We start from the raw sequence: 25,438 nt of genomic DNA, 5'->3' as shown, positions 1-25,438 counted from the left end.
AATAAATTGGCTATCCAATTTTCTAACCAAAATATTATACTGCATCTGCCAAATTTTGGGACACTCACCTAACCTATCTATATCCATTTGTAATTTTTTAAATTTCCTCATTGCAACTTACTATGCCACCAATTTTAGTGTCACCTGCAAATTTGGCTGTAGTACCTTCTATCTGAACATCCAAGTCATTAATATATATTGTAAATAGTTGGGGCTCCGATGACCGAACCCTGTGGCACCCCACTAGTTACATCCTGCCAACCAGAAAAAGATCCGTTTATCCTGACTCTCTACCTTCTGTCAGTTACTCAGTCTTCTATCCAAGCTGATAGATTACCCCATATCCCTTGTGATTTTACCTTTTGCGCAGCACCTTATAAAATGCCTTCTGGAAGTTCGGATATACTACATCTACAGGATCTCCATTGTCCACTTTGCTTGTTACATCTTCAAAGAACTCCAGCAAATTAGTCAAATATGATTTGCCCTTCATAAAACCATGTTGACGCTGATGGATTGTGTTTTGACTTTCTAAATTTCCTGTTATTACTTCCTTAATAATGTATTCTAAGAATTTCTCAACTACAGATGTTAAACTAACTGGTCTATAGTTTCCTACTTTCTGCATCCTCCCTTTTTGAATAAGGTTGTTACAGCAGCGTTTTTCCAATCGCTGGAACCATCCAGCATCCAGGGAATTTTAGAATATTATAGCCAATGGGTCCACTATCCCCGCTGCCTCTTCCTTTACGATCCTAGGATGTAGGTCATCAGGCCCTGGGAATTTGCCTGCCTTCAATCCCAATGTACTTTTTCCTTATTGATGATGATTATTCCAAGTTCCTCCCTTTCTATTACCTCTGCATGACCTGTTACTAATGGGATGGTACTTGTGTCCTCCACCATGAAAATTGAGGCAAAATATTGATTTAGAGTCTCTGCTATTTCTGTGTTCCCCACTATTAACTCCCTGGTCTCATCTGCCAAGGGACCAACATTCACATTAGCTATTTTCTTCCCTTTTATATTTTTATAGAAACTTTTGCTATCCTTTTTGATATTTTGCGTTAGTTTTCTTTTATAATTTATCTTTACTCTTATTATTACCCTTTATTGATCTTTAAAAGTTTCCCAATCTTCCAGCCTGTCACTGGCTTTTGCAATATGGTATGCCTTAGTTTTTGTCTTTATGTTATCTTTAACTTCCTTGCTATTGGATGTTTTCTCCACCTCTTACAATCTTTCTTCCTCTCTGGAATATACTTCAGTTGGGAGGAACTGAATATCTCCTTAACAATTGGCATTGCTCATCAACTATCCTATCTTTCAATCTTCTTCCAGCCCAATTCACTGGGGCCAAATCTGTCCGCATGCTGACGTAATTATCTTTGTTTAACTCCGGAACGCGAGCGAGGGACTCCAGTGCTTGGCCTCAAACTGAATTTGAAATTCTATCATACTACAATCACTCTTCCGTAGAGAATCCTTAACTACAAGGTCATTAATTAATCCCTCCTCATTGCACAATAACAAATCCAAAAAAGTGTGTGCCATGGTTGGTTCCGCAACATATTGCTCCAAGAAACAATCTCTAATACATTCAATGAACTCTCCCTCAAGGCTATCCTTGCCAATTTGATTAATCCAATCTATATGCATATTATTATCCATTATTATTGTCGCACCTTTCTTATAAGTATCCAATATTTACCGGTTTATACTGTGTCCCACTGAGGAACTACTGTTTGGGTCCTATAGATTATTCCCACCAGGGACTTCTTTCCTTGCTATCTACGCAGACTGATTCCATGTCTTGATCTCCAGTGACTATAACATTTCTCATTACAGCACCAAACCCTTCCTTTACCTTACTTCTCATTCTTACAGCTAAGGAGTACATTGCTGAATAGGAGGTGGGAGAAGTTGATTTTCTAGAGGCAGAGATAGGCACTGAGATAGAGGCGACAGTGCATGTCAATGAATGACCAAGATTGCAGATCGGGAGATGAAACAGTCGAGGTGTAGCTGAGTATGGGAAATTACGTCATAGGTGAGGATGAGTGAGAACCAAGAACGGGCCCAAAAGTCAGAGGTGCAGGGAATTCAGGTGGAGGTTGGCCAGTGAAAATGAGCAGCTGTTCATTTAGGGCTTTGTGCTTGTTTTTGCAAGTTTGTGCCGTTATTAATGAGGCAATATGATACTGTGTCAGGGAGATTTGCTTTCTTGTTTAAAGCAAGGTGTATTTCAAATTGACTGTACTCACTCATAATTTCTGTAGTATGTAAAGCCTACAAAAGGTAACTGGTTGCCAACAAAGGCCTTTGGTATAGGAAATGTTTCTTCCTCGCCTTTATCTTCTTCCAGATCATCAAAGTTGCTAGTGTCGATGTCACTACTTAGCTCAGGCACAACCGGTGCAGAAGCTATAACGTAACAAAAGACGGATGTGAATTAATTGCATTAAACATTGGAATATAAAAGCAGAAGAATGACATTCAGTGCCTTGAGCCTGTTCTGCCATTCAATTAGAACATGGCTGATACCTACCCTCTTCAACTCCTTTAACATGCTTGTCTAACAAAATTTACCTGTTGCAGTCTTGAAAATTTTAAAATGATCAAGCACCACAGGCTTTTGAGGGAGAAAGTTCAATTTTTATTACTATTCGTATGGAATGAAAAAGTGCTTCCTGATTTCAGTCCTAAATAGCTTAGCTCTGATTTGCAGATTATTCCCCTTGTTCTAGATTTTCCAACCACATGAAATAGTTTATCAGTAACTAACCTGTCAAATTCCGTTTGTCAATCGAAAGACCTTAATTAGCTGGCTCTTCAATCTTTTTAAACTCAAGAGAATAAACCCATCTTCATAATGTAACCCTTTAAGCCCTAATGTAATTACAGTTAAAAAGCACTGTGTAAACTCTTTATGCTTTCTTGACTATTTCCTTCCCCGAGTGGCTTGCTAGCCATTTCAGAAGCAGTTACCCACATTGCTATGGGGCAGGAGTGGCCAGACTGGGTAAGGAAGACTGGTTTCCTTCTCCAAAGGATATTAGTGAACTAGTGGGTTTTTACAAAAAATAGTAGTTTCATGTCATCATTACTGAATCTACTTTTGTATTCCAGATTTATTTAATTAATTACTGTGGAGGGATTTGAGCTCTTGGCTCTAGATTATAAGACCAGGTCTCTGAAATTACCAAGAATACAATAATTACCAGGTAATATGTGTTACTAACTCTGTAACACAACTATTATGCTACTGTACCTTCTTAAAACCTCAAAAGACCTAATAGTGTGTACAATACACGACACATGCTAGAGTCTTTCTGGAGGTACAGCACAGATTCACTAGAATTTTACCCAGTATGAGAATTAGAAAAATTAAATTACAGGTCATATGTTTGAAGCATTTATGAAGTTATTTAAAATTATCGGACAGGTTCACTAGACGAAGGGTCTAAAACAGAGGTTTCTCAACCAAGGGGGTTTGTGAGAATACTGATAATAATAATAACAATAATAATAATAATCACTTATTGTCACAAGTAGGTTTCAACAAAGTTACTGTGAAAAGTCCCTAGTCGCCACATTCCAGCACCTGCTCGGGGAGGCCGGTACAGAAATTGAACCCGCGCTGCTGCCTTGTTCTGCATTACAAGCCAGCTGTTTAGCCCACTGTGCTAAACCAGAAGGTTTCAAGGGGTCCATCTTTCAAGAATACAATTAGGTAAGAATAGTAAAAGGTCAGTGGGCTTACATGTTGAAGATTATTCGACTGATTTCACCTTTTGCTCCTCATGCAAACGACTACTACTTGTCTGAGGCAACTGAGATCGGCACCGGCAACTGATCAAACAGTCTGCTGCCACCGAGAGTTCATGATCCCAGTTCCGTATCCCAGGACATCATTCACACGAGGTGCAGATGGCTATGAAAGTTTATTTGTCTTATATTCGGAAGCAAAGTTTGGGTGAACATCATATATGGTGATCCATTTGATTTCCTGTTGTAGGATCTCGCATACATTTGTTGCTAGTTTTTACCTTCTGATAGAAGCTACTCTAAAATAAAATAGTTGTGTTACGGGGGGGGCCTACAAATTTTTTTATAACAAGGGATACAGCCTTAGATGCAAAAAGGTCAAGAACCCCTCGTGTAGAATAAGAGGCCTAGAACCATGGGTCATAGATACAAGATTGCATGCAAGACATTTGGGCCAAAGAAAGATTTTTTTTAAGGAGTTGCGAATGCACATCCAGGAATAATAACTGAAACAGAAACTTTGTTGCCATTGATCAATCCTATCCGCTTTTGAAAAAATATATATTTTAAGATAGACTGTGAACAATTTACAATGTGACAAAGGAAAGAATTCTGTAGCTTTTTTTCAGGCCATGAAGTACCAATGCAGTCAAATGCTGCTATTTGAACCAATTCAACAATGTGTGCTATGTTATTACACCTCATTAATTATGCAAATTAATGTTCTGAATCAGTTAGAATAATGGAATGGAAGTATATTTTTAAAATTTACAATGGCTTTAATACAATTCACATAACATTATATAAGTAACGTTTACGGCAACTTACTCTCTCTAATGTTTTCCCATGTCCACTGATCATTTCGGAAGAAAGAATGCCTTTTGATTTCTGCAACACCATTTCGGCCTAGTCTTATTTCCCTAATGGAATAAATCAATAAACTGTCACTACAACAATGCTTGAGATAAGACCATAAGACATAGGAGTGGAAGTAAGGCCATTCGGCCCATCGAGTCCACTCCGCCATTCAATCATGGCTGATGGGCATTTCAACTCCACCTACCAGCATTCTCCCCGTAGCCCTTAATTCCTCGCGACATCAAGAATTTATCTATCTTTGCCTTGAAGCCATTTAGCGTCCCGGCCTCCACTGCACTCCGCGGCAATGAATTCCACAGGCCCACCACTCTCTGGCTGAAGAAATGTCTCCGCATTTCTGTTCTGAATTTACCCCCTCTAATTCTAAGGCTGTGCCCACGGGTCCTCGCCTAACGGAAACAGTTTCTTTGCGTCCACCCTTTCTAAGCCATGTATTATCTTGTAAGTTTCTATTAGATCTCCCCTTAACCTTCTAAACTCCAATGAATACAATCCCAGGATCCTCAGCCGTTCCTCATATGTTAGACCCGCCATTCCAGGGATCATCCGTGTGAATCTCCGCTGGACACGCTCCAGTGCCAGTATGTCCTTCCTGAGATGTGGGGCCCAAAACTGGACACAGTACTCCAAATGGGGCCTAACCAGAGCCTTATAAAGGCTCAGTAGCACATCGCTGCTTTTATATTCCAACCCTCTTGAGATAAATGACAACATTGCATTCGCTTTCTTAATCACGGATTCAACCTGCATGTTTACCTTTAGGGTATCCTCGACTAGCACTCCCAGATCCCTTTGTACTTTGGCATTATGAATTTTCTCACCATTTAGAAAGTAGTCTATGCTTGGATTCTTTTTTCCAAAGTGCAAGACCTCACATTTTCTCACGTTGAATTGCATCAGCCATTTCCTGCACCACTCTCCGAAACTGTCTAGATCAGTGGTTCCCAACGTGGGGCATACGCCCCACAGGGGGGCAATTTGATTTTTAAGGGGGGCAATTGAGCACGACTGAGGAGGTCTGGGTCCAAATTTTCAATTTTTATTTTTTTGGATTTTCCATCAGTTAAACAGATTTGAGACTGAAGCTGACTAAATTAGTGCCTAATATAAAATCTCTTTGCAGCACGCATGAACACAAGGGTCTCACTAACTTTATTCTAATTATCTTGAGGTGAGCTCAAATGGTATTTTGCATTTGATAGGTACCTTTACTTTATTGTACAGTAATTAAAATGATCGAAGTATTACAGAAAAAGCTTCCATTCAAATTAGTTTGTGTTGTATAACATTTCAGTTCTCTATTATATGTTTTGAAACTTTATTTGCTGTTTTCGTATGAGACAATCCACAAATATTTCAATATTCTAATATAGAAATTTTCTCTCTCTTTATTACCTGTGAATACTCTTTTATTATCATATTTATCATTATTATTATTTTAATACCACTTAATGTTTTTTTCTTTTTTTTTACAATTTTTTAGTAATTTCTTGCTCAGAACTTTAACTGTCTTTTGTTTATTTCATTTTTCTTTTTCATGGATGCCATGTTCTTTTGAAGCTTGTTTAAACCAAGGTATTGGCGTTTAGAGCTTCTTCAGCTGAAACGGAGTTCACTTTTTAAATGATAAGAATTATATATCACCACATGGGGGGGGGGGGGCATCAGGATTTTAGAGGTGATTAGGTGGGGCATGGCCAAAAAAAGGTTGGGAACCACTGGTCTAGATCCTTCTGCAGCCTCCCCACTTCCTCAGCACTACCTGCCTGACCACCTAACTTCGTATCATCGGCAAACTTCGCTAAAATGCCCCCAGTCCCTTCATCCAGATCATTAATATATATGGTGAACAGCTGCGGCCTCAACACTGAACCCTGTGGGACACCGCTGGTCACCGGCTGCCATTCCGAAAAAGAACCTTTTATCCCAACTCTCTGCCTTCTGTCAGACAGCCAATCCTCAACCCATGCCAGTAGCTCACCTCGAACACCATGGGCCCTCACCTTACTCAGCAGCCTCCTGTGTGGCACCTTATCAAAGATCATATTAGGGAAGAGCACCATATATGTATACACTATATAAAGACAGATTGTATACTCCTCTCATGTCAATTCAGTTTAAACTAAATTAGTTAGCAATTCTTTGTTTGCAACCTTTATATAAGCCACAGTTGACCGCGAATTACAGTAATTTTTGAAACTGCTCTTAATCGCTGCTAAGGACAAATTTTCCGAAAAATGTTATCCTTCAGCACAGGAGCTTTTTCTGTAAATGCTTTTGTTAGAATCAAGTGTTCACAGGATCCCAATATGACTGTATTAGACTCTGCACCTTATGAAAAGTTTCACATATTGTAGAACAGTGTCACAAACTTTGCAGGTTCCTTTCAATTGCAATGCTTTGCTGGAGACCTGGAAAGACGGTGAAAAAGGATATTTTTTCCCATCACGCTAGATCCCTAACAGGATAATGATATAACCGTGTCTTAATTGTTGCTGGGTAAAAATCCTGGAATTCCTTTCCAAACAGCATTGGGGGTATACCTACACCAGATTGGAGTGCAGTGGTTCAAGGACGTGGCTCACTACCACCTTCTCAAGGACAATTTGAGATGGACAACATATGCTGGTCTTACCAGCAACACTCACATCCATGAAAGGAAAATAAAGGGTTTCATACAATTAATTATTTATTTTAAAATAATATTCTAGAATGTAAACAAAGATCCTTAATTAGTTTCTTCTTGTTATGAAGAGTCCAGGAAAACGGTGAACTAGTTTGTTCTAAATCTCTATGGGATCTATTCGATCAATTAATTTGAATTTCAAGTAATGTACTGGAGAGAGCTGTTTCCTCATGGTTCATTGTCTTCTTAGTGTACCTGTCAGTGAGGAAAGCACAAATGAGGCTTTTTGCATCCTTGGAAATTTCACTGTCGTCAGGAAACGTCAATGAGTTTTTGTGATTCATGATTTTGCTGTATGTTCCAACTAGTGAGTCTGCATAAAAGGGTGTGTCACCTACAAAAAAAACAAAATCACCATTAAAGATCAATTGAGATATGGGTTCTGTACAGAAGAGGACATTGACAAACAAGAACAACAGATTATAAACAACTGAAATTTACCGACTAGCTCATAATAATCACAGTAACTAATTTTAATATTCAGTTATCCACTAGCTCAATCCAAGGCAGCACACTGATGCAGTGGTTAGCACTGCTGCCGTGGACCCGAGTTCAATCCTGGCCCCGGGTCACTGTCTGTGTGGAGTTTGCACATTCTCCCCGTGTCTGTGTGCATCTCACCCCCACAAGCCAAAAAGATGTTCAGCGTAGGCGAATTGGACACGTTAAATCGCCCCTTAATTGGAAAAAAAGAATTGGGTACTCTTAAATTTATTTTTAAAAACATCTACTAGCTCAATGGATGAGCGTGGGAGGCATACCAGTGGAAAATGCAATCCTAATAGTTCAATTGCATTGAATAAATAAATTGATCAAAGGATCATGTTTGTGATGTAATATGTAACCTAACAAGAATTTAATCTAATTTTAATGCCTAGAGAATACATTCAAAACAAGCTTTCCATAATCACAGATTTTCATTGGCCTACAGTTAATCAATGTCTCTGAAATTTATTTTAAAATTCTTTTAGGTGTTAAAATTATGAGAACGGAGTTTTACCGTTGGTAAAATCTGCATCAAGAGTCATTGTCTACCGTCAGGGTGAAGAAAGCTACACCACAACACATCAAGCACAGTGAATTTTTTGTCTGGTCAGATCATTTTAAAATTAGCATAATGTTCCAGACAGCACCTAGCTAAATGTAGAATTTTGTGGTTGTGCTGATAATCTTTTAAGTTTACTTGTTGCACAGCAAAGCATCTCTAGACTCTCAGTTCCTTATCTGATTCTTAAAAGAGAAAGTTGATATTTTCCCTCAAATTGCACACACTAATTAAGTTGTGTACATTGATTTTTTTTGTTTTAAATTAGAATTGGTACAGCATAATTAACATTTAAATATACTAACATTAAATGTACCATTTCATCACTCACCAACAAGCATTTCATACAGGAACACTCCAACTGACCACCAGTCACACTCCCTCCCATAATACCCATCCCCTCCTTGAGATTTCAGCACCTCAGGGGAAATATAATCAGGAGTCCCCACTGCAGTATCACATCGTACCATCCCTTCCTACAATAACAAGGGAAACAGTTAGTTAACAACAACTTGCATTTATATTGCGGCTTTAACACAATAAAATTTTCTGAGAGTTTATCGGAGGGTTATGGAACAAAATCTGACACCAAAGCACATGAGGAAATATTAGGCCAGGTGACCAAAAACTTGGTCAAAGAGGTAGATTTTTAAAGAACAGCTTAAAAGAAGAAAGGGAGGAGGAGAGGTGGACAGACAGAAGGAGGGAAACCCAGAGTATAAAATCTACAGCAGGCTGCCAATGGTGCGTGATTAAAACTGAGTATGCTTAGAAAACCATCAATAATGTCAGATAACATAGGAATCTGGACTAAAAGTTGAGTGGTCAGCAGTTTAGTAGGAGTAGGGTCTGAAGAGCAAGAGGTGGGTCCAATCAAAAAGATCAGCTTAGAGAGGGCATAAGGGGAGAGTGAAAAGAAACTTGAGAAAGTTGTAAATTCAGGTTAAGGGCAAGATCCAAATTATTCTATGACATTAAAACTTCAAGCTATTATTCAACCTAACTAGTGTACAGTTTCGTAGGAAATGTACAAGCGGTATTACCTTTAAACAGCTGGCTTGTAATGCAGAACAAGGCAGCACCGCGGGTTCAATTCCTGTACCGGCCTCCCCGGACAGGCGCCGGAATGTGGCGACTCTGGGCTTTTCACAGTAACTTCATTGAAGCATACTTGTGACAATAAGCGATTATTATTATTATTTTAAACTGGGCTCTATGTCACTGCTGGCTCCGATTTGCAAGAACCATGGGTTTGTGCTGTCTATTTCGGAGTCTATGGGCAGATGTTGGTGATGGAGCATGCATCGTTGGAGGAAGTAAAGAGGAAGTGTGAGGGTGAGCTGGACTTGGTCTTTGAAGAGGTGGGTATGGAGTGACGCTCTTCACAGGGTCAACTTCACCTCCTCATGTGTGAGGACAAGCCTGATCCAGTTCAAGGCGATGCACAGGCACACCTGACTAGGGTGGTTATGAGTGGGTTCTTCTCAGGCTAGAGGATAGGTGTGACTGTGGAGAGAAGCCAGGAGTCTAAAAGAATGCAAGAGGAGTCAGGAGTTTAAAAAGAGTTCAAGAGGAGCCAGGAATTTAAAAAGAGCACGAGAGAAGCCAGGAGTGTAAAATAGCGCGAGAAGAGCCTGAAGTCTAAAAGAGCGAGAGGAGCCACAGTCTAAAAGAGTATTAGAGGTGCCGGGTGTCTAAAAGTTTGCAAGAGGAGTCAGGAGTTTAAAAACAGCACGAGAGAAGCCAGGAGTTTAAAAAGAGTTCAAGAGGAGCCTGGAATTTAAAAAGAGCACGAGAGGAGCCAGGAGTGTAGAATAGCGCAAGAGGAGATGGGTGTCTAAAAGAGCGCAAGAGGAGATGGGTGTCTAAAAGAGTGTGAGAGGAGCCTGGAGTCTAAAAGAATGTAAGAGGAGCCAAGAGTTGAAAAAAAACGTGAGAGGAGCTGGAAGTTTAAAAGAGCGCAAGCAGAGTCGGGAGAAAACAGCGCGTGAGGATCCATGAGTTTAAAAGAGCATATGGGGAGCCAGGAGTTTTTAAAAAACACGAGGAGCCAAAAGACTAAAAGAGTACGAGCCGAGCCAGGAGTCTAAAAGAGCACGAGAGAAGCCGGGTGTCTAAAATAGTGTGAGAAGAGCGTGAGGTCTAAAAGAGCGAGAGGAGCCACAGTCTAAAAGAGTATTAGTGGTGCCGGGTGTCTAAAAGAGCGCAAGAGGAGCTGGGAGTTTAAAAAGAGCGCAACAGGAGCCAGGAATTTAAAAAGAGCACGAGAGGAGCCAGGAGTGTAGAATAGCGCGAGCGGAGCCAAGAGTCTAAAATAGTCAGAGAAGAGTCTGAAGTCCAAAAGAGCAAGAGGAGCTGCAGTCTAAAAGAGTATTAGAGGTGCAGGATGTCTAAAAGAGCGCAAGAGGAGCTGGGAGTTTAAAAAGAGCACAAGAGAAGCAAGGAGTCTAAAATAGCGCGAGAAGAGCCTGGAGTCTAAAAGAGCGGGAGAGAAGTCGCAGTCTAAAAGAGCGCTAGAGAAGCTAGGAGTTTAAAAAGAGCACGAGAGGAGCCAGGGGTTAAAAGAGCGCAAGAGGAGCCAGGGGTTAAAAGAGCGCAAGAGGAGCCAGGAATTTAAAAAGATCACGAGAGGGGCCAGGAGTCTAAAATAGCGCGAGAAGAGCCTGGAGTCTAAAAGAGCGGGAGAGAAGCCGCAGTCTAAAAGAGCGCTAGAGAAGCTAGGAGTTTAAAAAGAGCACGAGAGGAGCCAGGGGTTAAAAGAGCGCAAGAGGAGCTAGGAGTTTAAAGAGCGAGAGAGGAGCCAGGGGTTAAAAGAGCGCAAGAGGAGCCAGGGGTTAAAAGAGCGCAAGAGGAGCCAGGAGTTTAAAGAGCGCGAGAAGAGCCAGGAATTTAAAAAGATCACGAGAGGGGCCAGGAGTCTAAAATAGCACGAGTGTATAGTAGTACGTAACAAAGGAGGTTTGATAAATATTCTTGTTGTTAAGGGTCCTCTTGGTAGGAGTTGATCACAACATGTTAGAATTTCAAATTTAGATTCAGTGAGAGAAGACAAAGGGCCATACTAGAGTTTTAGCGTTGGATAGAGGTAATTAAACAGGTCTGAGGAAAGAGTTGGCCCAAGTAGACTGGGCACAAATAGTTGAGGAACAATGACGGATGTTCAGGGAGATATTAAATTCCATTCAATTAAAGTACTTGGGTTACATTGCTTGTGCTATGTCCCAGCAAGTGTTTAGTAGGTGTATTTGTGAGAAAGAGCCAAGATAAAATGGTAAAATTCTCAATTGTTCATGGCAGCTGGAGTGGACTGGGATGAGGCCCTACTTTCAGTGGTGCAGTTGCTGTTGAGTAGGCTTCCGCCTTGGCCACGCTGTATGCTTCGGATGATGGCTGCCAATGGAGATGTTGTCTTTGCTGAAAATCTCGGCCCTGTGGTGCAGATTATTAGGGCTGACCTCCAGTTTCAGGGTATTTTATGGAGGCACAGAAGGAGGTTTTTGAACTGAGAGCACTGTCCCTAGTGGAGACTCTGCACAGTTGAGTTCCTGTTGTATGGCTCGTCATCCATCCTGAAGGGTCTGCGAGGAGACCATGAGGGTATATCCATGCACCCAGCCCCTGGCGAGAGGTGGTTAAAGAGTTCCCGAGTGATCTTGAGGAATGGCTGCCATGGTTCGGTGGAGGCTGGGTGTATCAGATTCTGTGGTCATAACAACTCATGTCTTCAAGGCCAGGGATCAGTCTGGCCCACTGATCACTTGTCCTGTAATATTCTGTTCCTGATGCTCGTCATGAGGGGTTGGAGGTTGCCGAACCGGTCAAGTGAGCCCCCTGGCGGGGGCCTAGGCTGTAGACCACCTGGGTGGCGGTGAGACGGCATGGTGAAGTAATGCAACTGTGGCATTATCTTTTTTTTAAAACAATTTTTATTCAAATTTTCAACAAATTTTAACCAACACAACAAAGACAAACAGTAACCCCCCCAAATACAAAAGCAATAAATTATCAAAAAAAATGAGCATAAAACCATGAAACCACGCCCCCATAGCAAACACGTAGCCCCCCCGGGGTTGCTTGAAGTTGACCACCCTCTAATGCTCCGCCAGGAAGTCTAGAAACGGCTGCCACCCGCCGGAAGAACCCTGCACCGACCCCCTCAGGGCAAACTTGACCCTCTCCAGTTTGATAAACCCAACCATATCGTTGACCCAGGATTCCACGCCCGGGGGCCACACCTGTCCTCTCCCCTAAAGAACCGGCTCAGCCTGGTCCCAGTCACATGCGCCCGATGCAGCACCTTTAGTTGGATTAAGCTAAGCCGTGCGCAAGAGGAGGAGGAATTCACCCTCCCCAGAGCATCCGCCCACGTCCCCTCATCGATCTCCTCTCCCAGCTCCTCCTCCCACTTCTCTTTCAGCTCTTCCACCGAGGCCTCCTCCCCCTCCTGCATCACTTGGTAGATTGCCGAGATCCTCCCCTCGCCGACCCACGTCCCCGAAAGCACCCTGTCCTGAACCCCCCTTGGCGGCAACAGTGGAAACTCCGCCACCTGCCGCCTAACAAACGCCCTAATCTGCATATACCTGAAGGTGTTCCCTGGGGGTAGACCGAACCTCCCCTCCAACTCCTCTAAGGTCGCAAACTTCCCATCGAGAAAGAGGTCCCCGAGCCGCCTGATACCTGCCCTGTGCCAGCTCAAAAACCCTATGTCCATCCTCCCTGGTACAAACCGGTGGTTCCCCCGTATCGGGGAGCAAACTGAAGCCTTCACCTCCCCCCTATGCCACCTCCACTGCCCCCAGATTTTGAGGGTAGCCACCACTACCAGACTCGTAGAATACCTTGCTGGGGGGAGCGGCAACGGCACCAGCGCCTCTAAGCTCGTGCCCACACAGGATGCCACCTCCAACCTCTTCCATACCGCCCTCTCCCCCTCCATCACCCACCTACGTATCATTGCCACGTTCGCCGCCCAGTAGTGCCCACACAGGTTGGGCAACGCCAACCCGCCCACTTCCCTCCCCCACTCCAAGAATACCCTCCTCACCCTTGGGTCTTCTGCACCCACACAAACCCCGTGATACTCCTCCTGACACTCCGAAAAAAAGCCTTCGGGATCATGATGGGTAGACACTGGAAGAGAAACAGAAACCTCGGGAGCACCGTCATTTTGACCGATTGGACCCTGCCCGCTAGGGAGAGTGGCAACACATCCCACCTCCTAAACTCCTCCTCCATCTGCTCCACCAGTTTCGTAAAGTTCAGCCTATGCAGGGCCCCCCAGTTCCTGGCTATCTGGACCCCAAGGTATCTGAAGCTCCTCTCTGCCCTTTTCAGCGTAAGCTCCCCTATCTCTCTCTCCTAGTCCCCCAAGTGCACCACGTTGAGCTTATACCCAGAGAAGTCCCCGATCTCCCCAAGAATCGTCATCACCTCCGGCAAACCCCCCGCCGGATCTGCAACATACAACAATAAATCGTCCGCGTACAACGACAGCCGGTGCCCCTCCTCTCCCCCCCCCTCTCTCCCCCCCCCTCCCTCTCCCCCCCTCCCTCCCCCCCTCCCTCTCCCCCCCTCCCTCTCCCCCCCTCTCCCTCCCCCCCTCCCCCCCCCCTCCCCCCTCTCCCCCCCTCCCTCCCCCTCCCTCTCTCCCCCCTCCCTCTCTCCCCCCCTCCCTCCCCCTCCCTCTCTCCCCCCCTCCCCCTCCCTCTCCCCCCCTCCCTCCCCCTCCCTCTCTCCCCCCCTCCCCCTCCCTCTCCCCCCTCCCTCTCTCCCCCCCCTCCCTCTCTCCCCCCCCTCCCTCTCTCCCCCCCTCCCTCTCTCTCCCCCCCTCCCTCCCCCTCCCTCTCCCTCTCTCCCCCCCCTCCCTCCCCCTCCCTCTCTCCCCCCCTCCCCCTCCCTCTCTACCCCCCCTCCCTCTCCTCCCCCCCCCCCCCCCCCCCTCCAGTTCCTCGACTCCCTCTGCGCCATGGCCAGGGGTTCGATCACCAACGCAAACAGCAGGGGAGACAGGGGGCACCCCTGCCTCGTCCCCCGGTACAACCGAAAGTTCTCCGACCTCCTCCCATTCGTCACCACATTCGCCACCGGGGCATCATACAACAGCCTCACCCACCTAATAAATCCCTCACCAAACCCGAACCTCCTCAACACCTTCCACAGGTATCACCACTCCACCCTGTCAAAGGCCTTCTCTGCATCCATCGACGCCACTATCTCCGCCTCCCCGTCCACCGCCGGCATCATTATGACATCGAGAAGCCGCCGCACATTAACGTTCAACTGCCTCCCCTTCACAAAACCCGTTTGATCCTCGTGAATAACTTGCGGCACCACATCCTCCACCCTCCTGGCCAATATATTGGCCAGCAGTTTCGCATCCACATTGAGGAGCGAAATCGGCCTGTATGACCCACACTGGAGGGGGTCCTTATCTCGCTTCAGAAAACTGTGGCATTATCAGCAACACACTCTAACCATCTGAGCTAACGGGCCATTGCATAGCGGAAGTAGCGATAAATTGTGCTTCGATTGTCAGAATCCTTGAGAGATTTTAAAGAGTGTTCATTGATCCTGCTTTATCCTTGGCTTTTGCTTTCTTGGTGGGATTGGGAAGATGTCTTTATTCTGAGGACTGCCCTGCAGCTCACCTGCTACCCTGAACATTACTCCCTGTTGATCATGCTATTGTTTTCAAATGCTGTCTTTTTCACTACAGGGGAGTGTGAAATATGGGCAGCACAGTAGCATGGTGGTTAGCATAAATGCTTCACAGCTCCAGGGTCCCAGGTTCGATTCCCGGCTGGGTCACTGTCTGTGCGGAGTCTGCACGTCCTCCCCGTGTGTGTGTGTGGGTTTCCTCCGGGTGCTCTGGTTTCCTCCCACAGTCCAAAGATGTGCGGGTTAGGTGGATTGGCCATGCTAAATTGCCCGTAGTGTCCTAAAATGTAAGGTTAAGGGGGGGTGATTTGTTGGGTTACGGGTATAGGGTGGATACGTGGGTTTGAGTAGGGTGGTCATGGCTCGGCACAACATAGAGGGCCGAAGGGCCTGTTCTGTGCTGTACTGTTCTATGGGTGTGATGTCCTGTACCGTTGGTTATCCTGATTTAGAGAAGGGAAATGGGATTTGTGCACAGTTTCACTTCTAATTGTAATTATACCTTATAGTGTCTTACAATCCTTGTAATTGGGGAATGGGGTGTTCTTCGCCATCATTCCCATCACGTTTGAAAGGAAGTGAGTGAAGTTGGAGCGGGGAGAAAGGTTCGGGTTGGTGGAATTAATTCATCATTGTTGTAAATGAGGATGGTCCCCCTCAGTTGGAACTAATCTATTTCAGGTTTTTCTTTTATTTTTCTTTCAATTTGAATTAAAAATTGTCTTTTATGAGAGTAGGGTGAAGTAGGATTGGTCACCATGGCTGAGAATTAAGGATGAGAGTGGCCCTCCACATCCTTTATTTGACAACGGTTACCATGAGCCGGGTGAGTGTCCCCTTCCTTGGGGGTTCTTTTTTTCATCTGGGCAAGCATTGTGCAGTTCCTGGTTCTGGTCTGGCCCAGCGGAATAGAAGGGGTTTTCGGCTGGCAGAGGAAGGAGGGCCAGCCCTCTCTCCCAGGAAGCCCTATTGATGAGGGTCTTGACGGTTCTTCTTCTCCTAGACTGGGATCCTCCCCTGGCTAGGGTTAGAGCGATTATTCTTTCTCTCCTTGTGTGAATGGGAGTGATGCACTGCCGTGGGTGGATGTGGTTTGGATACTGATTCCCTATTCTGTTTTTTTCCCCGCTTTTTTGTGTACTGTATTGTTTTGTAACTTTGTTGTGTCAATTTCTAAAATCTAAAGTCCTAATAAATAAATGGAAAATAAAAGACAGTCACCAAAAAATCCAACAGGGAATTTAGAATAAACTTTGCCACTCAATGGGTGGTGAGACTGAGTTTTCTACCAAAAGGAGTAGCTGAATTGGACAGTATAGGAGAAACAAAATTTGACATGTTTATTAGAATTCTTTGAGGATGTAACGAGCAGGATAGATAAAGGGGAACCAGTTGATGCAGTGTATTTAGTGTTCCAAAAGGCCTTTGTTAAGATGCCACAGAAAAGGTTACTACAAAAGATAAGAGCTCATGATATTGGGGATAATATATTTCAGTGGATAGAGGAATGCCTAACAGACAGACAACAGAGAGTCGGCATTAATGGATAATTTTCAGGTTGGGAATCCACAGGGATCAATGCTTGAGGGGAGGTCCAAATATTTAGGAATAGAGTGCATTGTAGCCAAATTTTCTTATGACACAAAGATAGGTCGGGAAAACAAGTTGTGAGAACACAAAAGTGTGCGTAGTGGTACAGATAGGTTAAGTGAGTGGGAAAAATCTGGTAGATCAAGTATAATGTTGAAAACATGGTGGGAAGAATAGAAAAGCACAATATTATTTAAATAGAAAGAGATGGCTGAATGTCACAGTAGAGAGAGAATTGGAGATCCTTGTACATGAATCACAAAAGGTTAGCGTGTAGATACATCAAGTAATTAGGAAGGCAAATGAATTGGTCTTTATTGGAAGGGGACAGAGTATAAAAAGTAGGGAAGTCTCACTACAGGTGAATAGGACCTTAGCGACGCCACACCTGGAATGATGCATATGGTTTGGTCTTTTTATCTAATGAGGGATATACTTGCAATTAAGGCAATTCAGAGACGGTTGATTAGGGGGGGATGAAAGGGTTATCTTATGAGAAAACATTGAGCTGGTTAGGCCGATACTCATTGGGGTTAAGAAGACGATGGTGATTTTATTGAAATATTTAAGATTCTGAGGGGATTGACAGGGTAGATGCTGAGGATGATCCCCTCATGTGGGGGGGGGGGGGGGGGGGGGGGGTCTCCAATTTAAGACGGTGGTTCTTGAAGAGGGTTGTTGAGGTTTGGAATTATCTGCCTTAAGACAGTAGTGGAGGCTGGATCATGAATATATGCAAGACTGAGTTAGACAGACTTTTAATCTACTAGGCGTCGAGGTTCACTGGGAGGGAGCAAGCAGAAAAATGAGGCTACGGCCACACTCAGATCAGCCATAATCTTACTGAATGGCAGAGCAAGCTCGAAGGGTCAAATGGCCCAGTCCCACTCCTCTTTCTGTTTTGTTCTCATGTTCTTCTGAAACTAGCCAAGCATATGAGGGAGATGGGATAGAGATGGTAACAGTGGTAGATTTAAATGAGAAAAGATGGGAGGAGGTTTAAGTGGAGCATAAAGACCAGCATAGCTGGATGGGTTAAATGGCTTTCCGCCTTATACCCAATGCAACCCTATGAAATACAAGCCCATATCACCACTGAAGTCACAAGAGCATCTGTCAGCAAGAAATTATCACTCAGAGTTCAGAATATCAGATCCAAACTGAAGTTGTGTGATGTCAACTGAATCTCTCAAAGCAATGCTATTTGGCAATAAATATATCTTGCATTACACAAAACAAGACAATGGTTCAGTGTTATGTAATTCAACAGTGTATTAGGAAAGAAATCAATACAACAAAATTGGGACAACTCATCAAACTTGAAAAACAAAAGCCCCCAGACATTTTCAAGGGAAAAATATCCAACAGGGACTACAACAACTTACTTTATTCATCTTCATGCAAGTTCCAAAATCTGCTAATTTTAAGTGACCAGATTTGTCAAGTAACATATTATCTGGCTTCACATCTCTGAGAAAAAGACAAAAAGGAACTTTTAATTTAAAATATTTTTGCAAAGTAGAAAGTAGTTTATATGTTAATTGTTAGCAATGTTTTTGTAAACATTTAATATCGACAAACTGCATGTGTGTAACATGCAAGTGTACACGCACATAGGGAAAAAAATAACTTGTCTTTTGATAGCATATTTCACAACCTCAGGATGGCCCAAAGCATTTTGCAGCTAATGAGGCATTCTTAACGTGTAGTCACTATTGTCACGTAGATAATGGAGCAGCTAATATGTCCATACACTGCAATGTGATAATGATGACTTAATCTATTTTAGTGATGCTAAACAAATAAAGTGTAAATATTGGCAGGAAACCAGGGAGAATTCTCTACTCTTCTTAAAAATAGTGCCACAAATCATTTACGCCTACCTCAGAGGTGAGGTGAGGCCGTGGTTTAAAGTCTCATTTGATAAAATGGTACCTGTAACAGTGCAACTCTCCTCAATACTGCAGTGCAGGGCGGCACGATAGCACAGTGGTTAGCATTGCTGCCTACGGCGCTGAGGATCCGGGTTCGAATCCCGGCACTGGGTCACTGTCCGTGTGGAGTTTGCACATTCTCCCCGTGTCTGCGTGGGTTTCACCCCCACAACCCAAAGATGTGCAGGATAGGTAGATTGGCCACTCTAAATTGCCCCTTAATTGGAAAAAATAATTGGGTACTCTAAATTTTTTTTAAAAATACTGCAGTGCAGTGTCAGTTTAGAGCTGGCGCTCAAGTCTCTGGAGTGGTACTTGAACCCACAACCTTCTGACACAGATAAGGGTGCTACCACTGAGTCACAGCTCACACACATGTTGTTTATGTGAATTTGTGTACATATTTTAAATAACACTAAAGCTTTAACATAACTGCAAGAAACCAGTGTTATCAATTCAATTTATAACAGTTAGGATTAACGTCTAAGAATGATTAATTACCTGTGAATGAAGCCCATAGAATGAATGGCATCCAGGGCAAGTACAACTTCTGCTGTATAAAACCGGGCCCATTTTTCAGGCATATCGTAATTACTCATCAAATTTACAAGATCCCCACCAGGCATGTATTCCATCACCATGTATAGATAACGGTTATCTTGGAAGGCATAGGATAGCTATTTACAGAATAACAGCAGATTTATCAATTCGTGATAGCAAAACTGTCAAAATCAACAGTGAACATTATGCAAATGCGAATAAACACTCAAGTTATGGCGAAAACAAAATATTGCAGTGGAAGAAAAATAGAAAACGCTGAAAATATTCAGCATCTGTGAAGAGAGAAGGTTTTAAAAATAAATTTAGTGTACCCAATTCATTTTTTTTTTCCAATTAAGGGACAATTTTTAGCGTGTTCAATCCACCTACCTTTGCACATCTTTGGGTTGTGGGGGCGAAACCCACGCAAACACGGGGAGAATGTGCAAAAAGAGAGAAGTTTTAAGTTTATTTTTCATGTCCATAACCTTTAGTATTGCTGAAAAAAGATATGGTTTCATCTTGCATTCATCAGGACAAACCCAAGAATACCAAATTTCAAACAATCATGACACTTTCTACTACCAAGGAAATGGGTGCTGATTGGTTGGCAAGTCAAATCCGAGTGCCCGAGGCGTTGCCATGGACAAAGCAATGTTGAACTATAGGCTCCCCAACTTCCTGGGTAATTCAAAAAGGTGTAAAGCTTGAACATGTTCCTATTGTTGGTACAGAACAGGACTCACCATATGAAATTGTGTTGCTTTTAGTGAACGTAAATGAGCCACATTGCTCTCAATTGATTGTTACATTTGTTGATAGCATTGCTATTATTACATTCAGCATTGTTCAGTGTTTCCCAATCGCAGAATCATATCTAACAATTTACATTTTGTTTTGAGTTTTACAAGTGCAGACTGGTTGGGTATAATCTTGTATGCCCAAATAGATGATGCAGCCCTGGGATCCCCTCTAGGTCCAGTGTTCACTAATATTTCCATTGGTTTCAACAAGAATTTTTGCTGGATCGAGCCATAAGCTCGTTTCCTGTGAGATTTCCGCTAAGTAGATGATATGCTCGTGATCTCTGTATCTGCAACTTACAGACTCCCATTCTATGCTCAAATTCACCTCTGTGATGCAGCAGACCAATGCGCTCCCTTTCCTCAACGTGTTAGTCGAGAAATCTACTAATGGGTATTCCACTATTGCCTACCGCAAACCTATCTTCACTGGTCAACATACATATTTGTATTCATATAGCTTCACAAGCGATAAGGTTGACCTCATCACCAATTTTGGAAGTAGGGCACTAGCCATTTGCTTACCTTGTAAGCTTGACACAGAAATAGAGGACATCTCGACTACACTGTGGAATAATATTTATCCTGATTCAGATTATTGTTCACTGTATATCATGCAAACTTACAACTTAGCCAAAGGTGACCATTGCAGACCTGAAAAGTACCACGTCCACCACAAATTTCTCTAGAAAGGCAAATTATCCCGAAAATTGAACAACAGGTTAAGCAAGCCTTTTCATGCTGCTTCTATGCAGTGGTGATGTGGATGGTGTTTTCCACCAACAGGATGTGGCCATCAGTCCAAAAAGACATTCTGCCTACCACACAATTAAGAAGTCTTACAACACCAGGTTAAAGTCCAACAGGTACTTTGGTCCAACCTGTTGGACTTTAACCTGGTGTTGTAAGACTTCTTACTGTGCTCACCCCAGTCCAACGCCGGCATCTCCACATCATGACCACACAATTAAGCAGTGTTGTTTATGAATTTCTATGCTAGAATGCCAGGTATGCAGGTCTGATGTTCTAGTTATTGGCTGATCGAACCAAAGAGCATATTACTTCTGTTGTTCATAATAGGTGGAGTGTAGACCACACTCAACCAGCCCTGGCTTGAAAAAACCCAAAACATCTACTTTAGAAGTTATTCTGCAATTGGGCAGCACCTGCTGAACAATTCTTGAACGTGTTAATAGCTACACTAACAACTAATTTAAGATCATCAGTTGATCTCGTAACATGGCTCATTTGCTGGAAACACCATACATTCACATGTAGCGACCTGTTCTCTGCAAACAAAAATATTATGTTCAAGCCCTGTGCCTTTTTAGAATTACCTGTAAGCATGGGGAGCCTAAAGTTTCCCATTGCTTATTCCATGGCAATGCCTTAGCCAATCAGCCGACTTGCCAACCAATCAACACTCCTTTGTTCCTGTAGTATAAATTGTTGCAATTGTTTGAAATTTTACATTCTTCACAGTGAACGCGAGATGAAAAGTTTCAGCAACTTGTCTCTCTTTCCAGCAATATTTAATAACCTTTCATAAGAACTGGAAAGCATTATAAATGTAACAAAAAGTGAATGGGAGGGGAAAGGGGGGTGGTGCAAAGAACAAATGGGTAGGTCTGTGATAGGGTAGAAGGCAGGAATGATTCAGTGACAAAGGAAATAACGTAGTATGGAGACAGTAAAATAAATAAAAGTTAAATCATTTTATTCACAATCTACAAATATGTGCTTGTTCGTTTTGAAAAGAGTCAACATATAATGTTTTGACTAAAGACCTTAAACTTGAAAAAGCTTTCTTCTATAGAACGACAAAAAGTCCTCATCAAAGGCATTACCTTGAAAACTGTGTGCGCCAGCTTTAACCAACACACAAGCTCATAAACTCTTGCTGTACACTTTAAAAAACAATAAATACTTTAAGAATAAATGTGACATGGTGAACCATAACCATTTGTAATGGTCAATACTTAAATTTTTGTACTGTTGTCAGTCTTCATGAGACTCTTTACTGCATCCCTTCTTCACGCCCCGCCTCAAACATCTACTGAAATGTCTGTTTAAGTACAATGGGCATCTTCCTTGTGGAAATGGGTCAAAATTATTCAACTACATGCACAGGTATCTCATTCAAGATGAGAAGGAATATAAAAATCAAAGACACAAGCTTGATTTTTGTTTTCCATTAATATGTATATTCACTACAGAATATACAAAGCATACTTCCTAAATGTATTTACCAGGTAATATAAATTAAAATTATGAATTACATTGAATACAATATATAATGTTCAAAGATATCCAAATTTGAAAGGTGGTCTCCATGATATCTGGTGAAAAATAGTTTATTTGGAACTTGCAACTTTGGAAGTGTGTCTCTTCTCCATCCTAAAGATACTGATAAATGAAAAAAATGAAAATCGCTTATTGTCACGAGTAGGCTTCAATGAAGTTACTGTGAAAAGCCCCTAGTCGCCACATTCCGGCGCCTGTTCGGGGAGGCTGTTACAGGAATCGAACCGTGCTGCTGGCCCGCCTTGGTCTGCTTTCAAAGCCAGTAATTTAGCCCTGCGACAGTGCACAGGCACGAGTCCCCTTAACCTCTCAGGTTTATGGGTGAAATTACTATTTTTCAGGTTGAATGTCACCTACTGAAACTCATATGTGGTAATTTTCAGATTCAACAAATCCATAATTTATACACAGACTTTCAAAAGCTTCTCAATACAACTGCAAATAATAGTAAAAACACATTTACGTTTACCTGCACAACCCATGGACTATTGGCAAAAGCCATAATGCCCCTCTCTTCCCAGAAGAATGCTGAATCAGATCGCTTAATCATCTCAAACTTGCTAAGCAGTTTCATTGCAAATACTTTTCTTGTACCTCTGTGTCTCACCTGAAAAGAAGTATTGCAATAGCAGTTAACTCGGGAACAGGGAATTGAGTCTTTAAGTCCAAGGCTAAAATAATGCCATGTATAACTTGAGAAAAATATATCCAACATGCTTTTTTCTTTCACTAATTTTTAATGACTATATGTAACAGTCAATAGTTAAAATATTTTAATTTCATGAATCACACTGGAATCTATTCTTTCAATTTTTAAATTTGTTAACAATGAAGAATGTAAAATAACTGAATTGTAAACATTTAAAAATGTCAAACTGTGCCATGAAAATTAGACTCAAGGAGCAGTCTTTAGTTTCCAAATCATTAATGATAAGATTTGCATCTAACTTGTGTCCATCATGCAATGAGTGTGTGTTGCAGATGTCAAATCTTCTTCACTCTCATAGATTTCCATGGAACAGACATTAGTAATTCACACAAATGTAACAGCAATGAAGAAAAACACAAAATATTATTTGTTATAAAACTTACTAACCAGAGGGTAGAAAAGCTATGAATCAGCAACCAGTGAAAATCTAACTAAATTGCTTGCTGAAGATGTTTTCTCAAGTATCATTATAGGGGTTGTTGTTTTATCAACCACCTCAGCATAAAAAATAATTATTTTAAAAATGGGAACATTATACATTCATACAAAACCAAATAAATTTGATCATGAAATTCTCCTGCTGATTACCATCTACTGACCTTGCGCAGTTGATATATCCATATTCTTCCATATTGGAAGCAGCACAGGGTACCAAGGATACAAAATGTACTCTGGGTGAAGGACTTCAACTCCATCACCAAGTGTGGCTTAGAAGCGCTACTATTGACTGATTTGTAAGGACATAGCTACTGGACTGGGCTTGTGGCAGGTTGTGAGAGAACCTACTTGGCCTACCTCTCACCAACCTACCTGTTACAGATCTAGCTGCTCTTGACAGCTCGGCAGGACTGATCATTGCATAGTCCTTATCGATTCAAAATCTTTTCCACCGAGGATACCCTCCATTGTGTTATATAGCACTGTTACAGTTCTAGATAGGATAGATTTAGAACAGATCTAGTAACTCGAAACTGGATATCCATAAAGCAGCAGAATTGTATTGTGCCACAATCTGTAACCTCATGGTCTTGCACTTAACCATTATTATCTAATCACCTGTCCAACCATTGTTTATTGAAAGTATAGAGGAGCATGCCAGTAGCGTGTCTGATAATGAGGTAGCAATACAATGAAGCTCCAATGTTGGATTACATGCATTCTAATTAGTGGAAACAGCATGCTATAGGCAGATCTAAGCATGTTATAGACAGATCTAAGTGATCCCACAATCAATGGATTTTATAAAAGCTCTGCAGTCTTGCTATATCCAATCAGGAATAGTGGTGGACAATTAAACAAGGAGGAGGAGACACCATTAATATTCCCATCCTCAACATTGGCAAGGCCCATCATGTAAGTACAAATGACAAGGCTGAAGCGTTTCACAATCATCTTAACCAGATGTGCTGAGTTCCAAGATCCCACTTTTACAGATGCCAGGTGCCAGCTTACTCTATTCACACCATGTATTAAAAGAAATGGCCGAGCGCACGGGACACAGCAAAGACAGTGGCACCAAAGGTGGCTGGTTCCTCGGTGGCAGGACAGGTGAGTCATGCAAAACACCGTAGACATTGGGAGGGAACCAGACGATCCCACCGGCAATCAATGGCGAGCCGCCGGAAAACGCGCCGCAGAGGCTGGAAATTCCTTCACTGAGAGTCCTGACAACATCCCAACTGCAAATTCATAGAATCCCTACAGTGAAGAAGGAGGCCATTACATCCACCGAGTCTCCATCAACCCTCCAAAAGAGCCCACTCTCCTGCCCTATCCCCATAACCATTGATCATAGCCAACCCACCTAACGAGGGGGCAATTTACCATGACCAATTTACCTAACCTGCACATCTTTGGACTGTGTTCCAGAACTAGCTGCACATCTGGTAAGTTGCTCGAATACAGCTACAAAGCTGGCCTCCACCGGACAAATTGGTAAATTGACCAAGTATGTGCTGTTCACAAAAAGCAAGGAAACCTCAATCCAATCAACTGCTGTCCCATCAGTGTACTATTAATCCTTAAGAATCCCTCATCCTTAAGAGCCATAAAAGCAGTGAGATAAAGCAGCAGGGCCTGAAAAGCACTGAAGTTCAGCGAGAAGCAGGGCCATAAAAATGACGGCATTTCAGAGACAACTGGACCATAAAAGCGGTGAATGTCAGATAGAAGTGGGGCATAACAGTGGCACAGGTTCAGAAGAGCTGAGCAGGGCCATAAGACCAGCAAGGGTTCAGAGAGCATTTCTTTTTTGTTTTTAAATAATTTTTATTGAAATTTTTTGAAAAATATATATCAACAAAACAATAATAACAATAACAATAATAAACACCCTCCGGCACCCATAACAACGCATATAACAAACCCCCCCCCCCCAACCCCAATAAACAATAGAATAAATTAACAATAAGCAAATTAACTTAAACACTATCCCCCTAACCACCCCCCCCCCCCCCCACACCCCGGGTTGCTGCTGCTGCTGCTGACCTAGTACCTTATCGTTGAGCCAGAAAGTCGAGG

General features: G+C 42.6%; 1 protein-coding gene across 1 annotated transcript in view; it reads right to left on the bottom strand.

Moving 5' to 3' along the window:
- Positions 1–25,438, bottom strand: part of LOC119972470 (rho-associated protein kinase 1-like) — a 286,367-nt gene that overhangs the window by 127,690 nt on the left and 133,239 nt on the right. Inside the window, 7 exon segments of the mRNA XM_038809214.1 lie at positions 2,265–2,424; positions 4,597–4,688; positions 7,529–7,667; positions 8,710–8,854; positions 18,014–18,098; positions 19,064–19,239; positions 22,679–22,816. Coding sequence (XP_038665142.1) covers positions 2,265–2,424; positions 4,597–4,688; positions 7,529–7,667; positions 8,710–8,854; positions 18,014–18,098; positions 19,064–19,239; positions 22,679–22,816 — 935 coding nt within the window.

The sequence above is a fragment of the Scyliorhinus canicula genome, chromosome 10 (genome assembly GCF_902713615.1).
Source record: "Scyliorhinus canicula chromosome 10, sScyCan1.1, whole genome shotgun sequence".
Taxonomy (NCBI): Eukaryota; Metazoa; Chordata; class Chondrichthyes; order Carcharhiniformes; family Scyliorhinidae; genus Scyliorhinus; species Scyliorhinus canicula.
The sequence above is the reverse complement of the archived record's forward strand: the minus strand, read 5'-3'. Positions and strand labels throughout refer to the sequence as shown.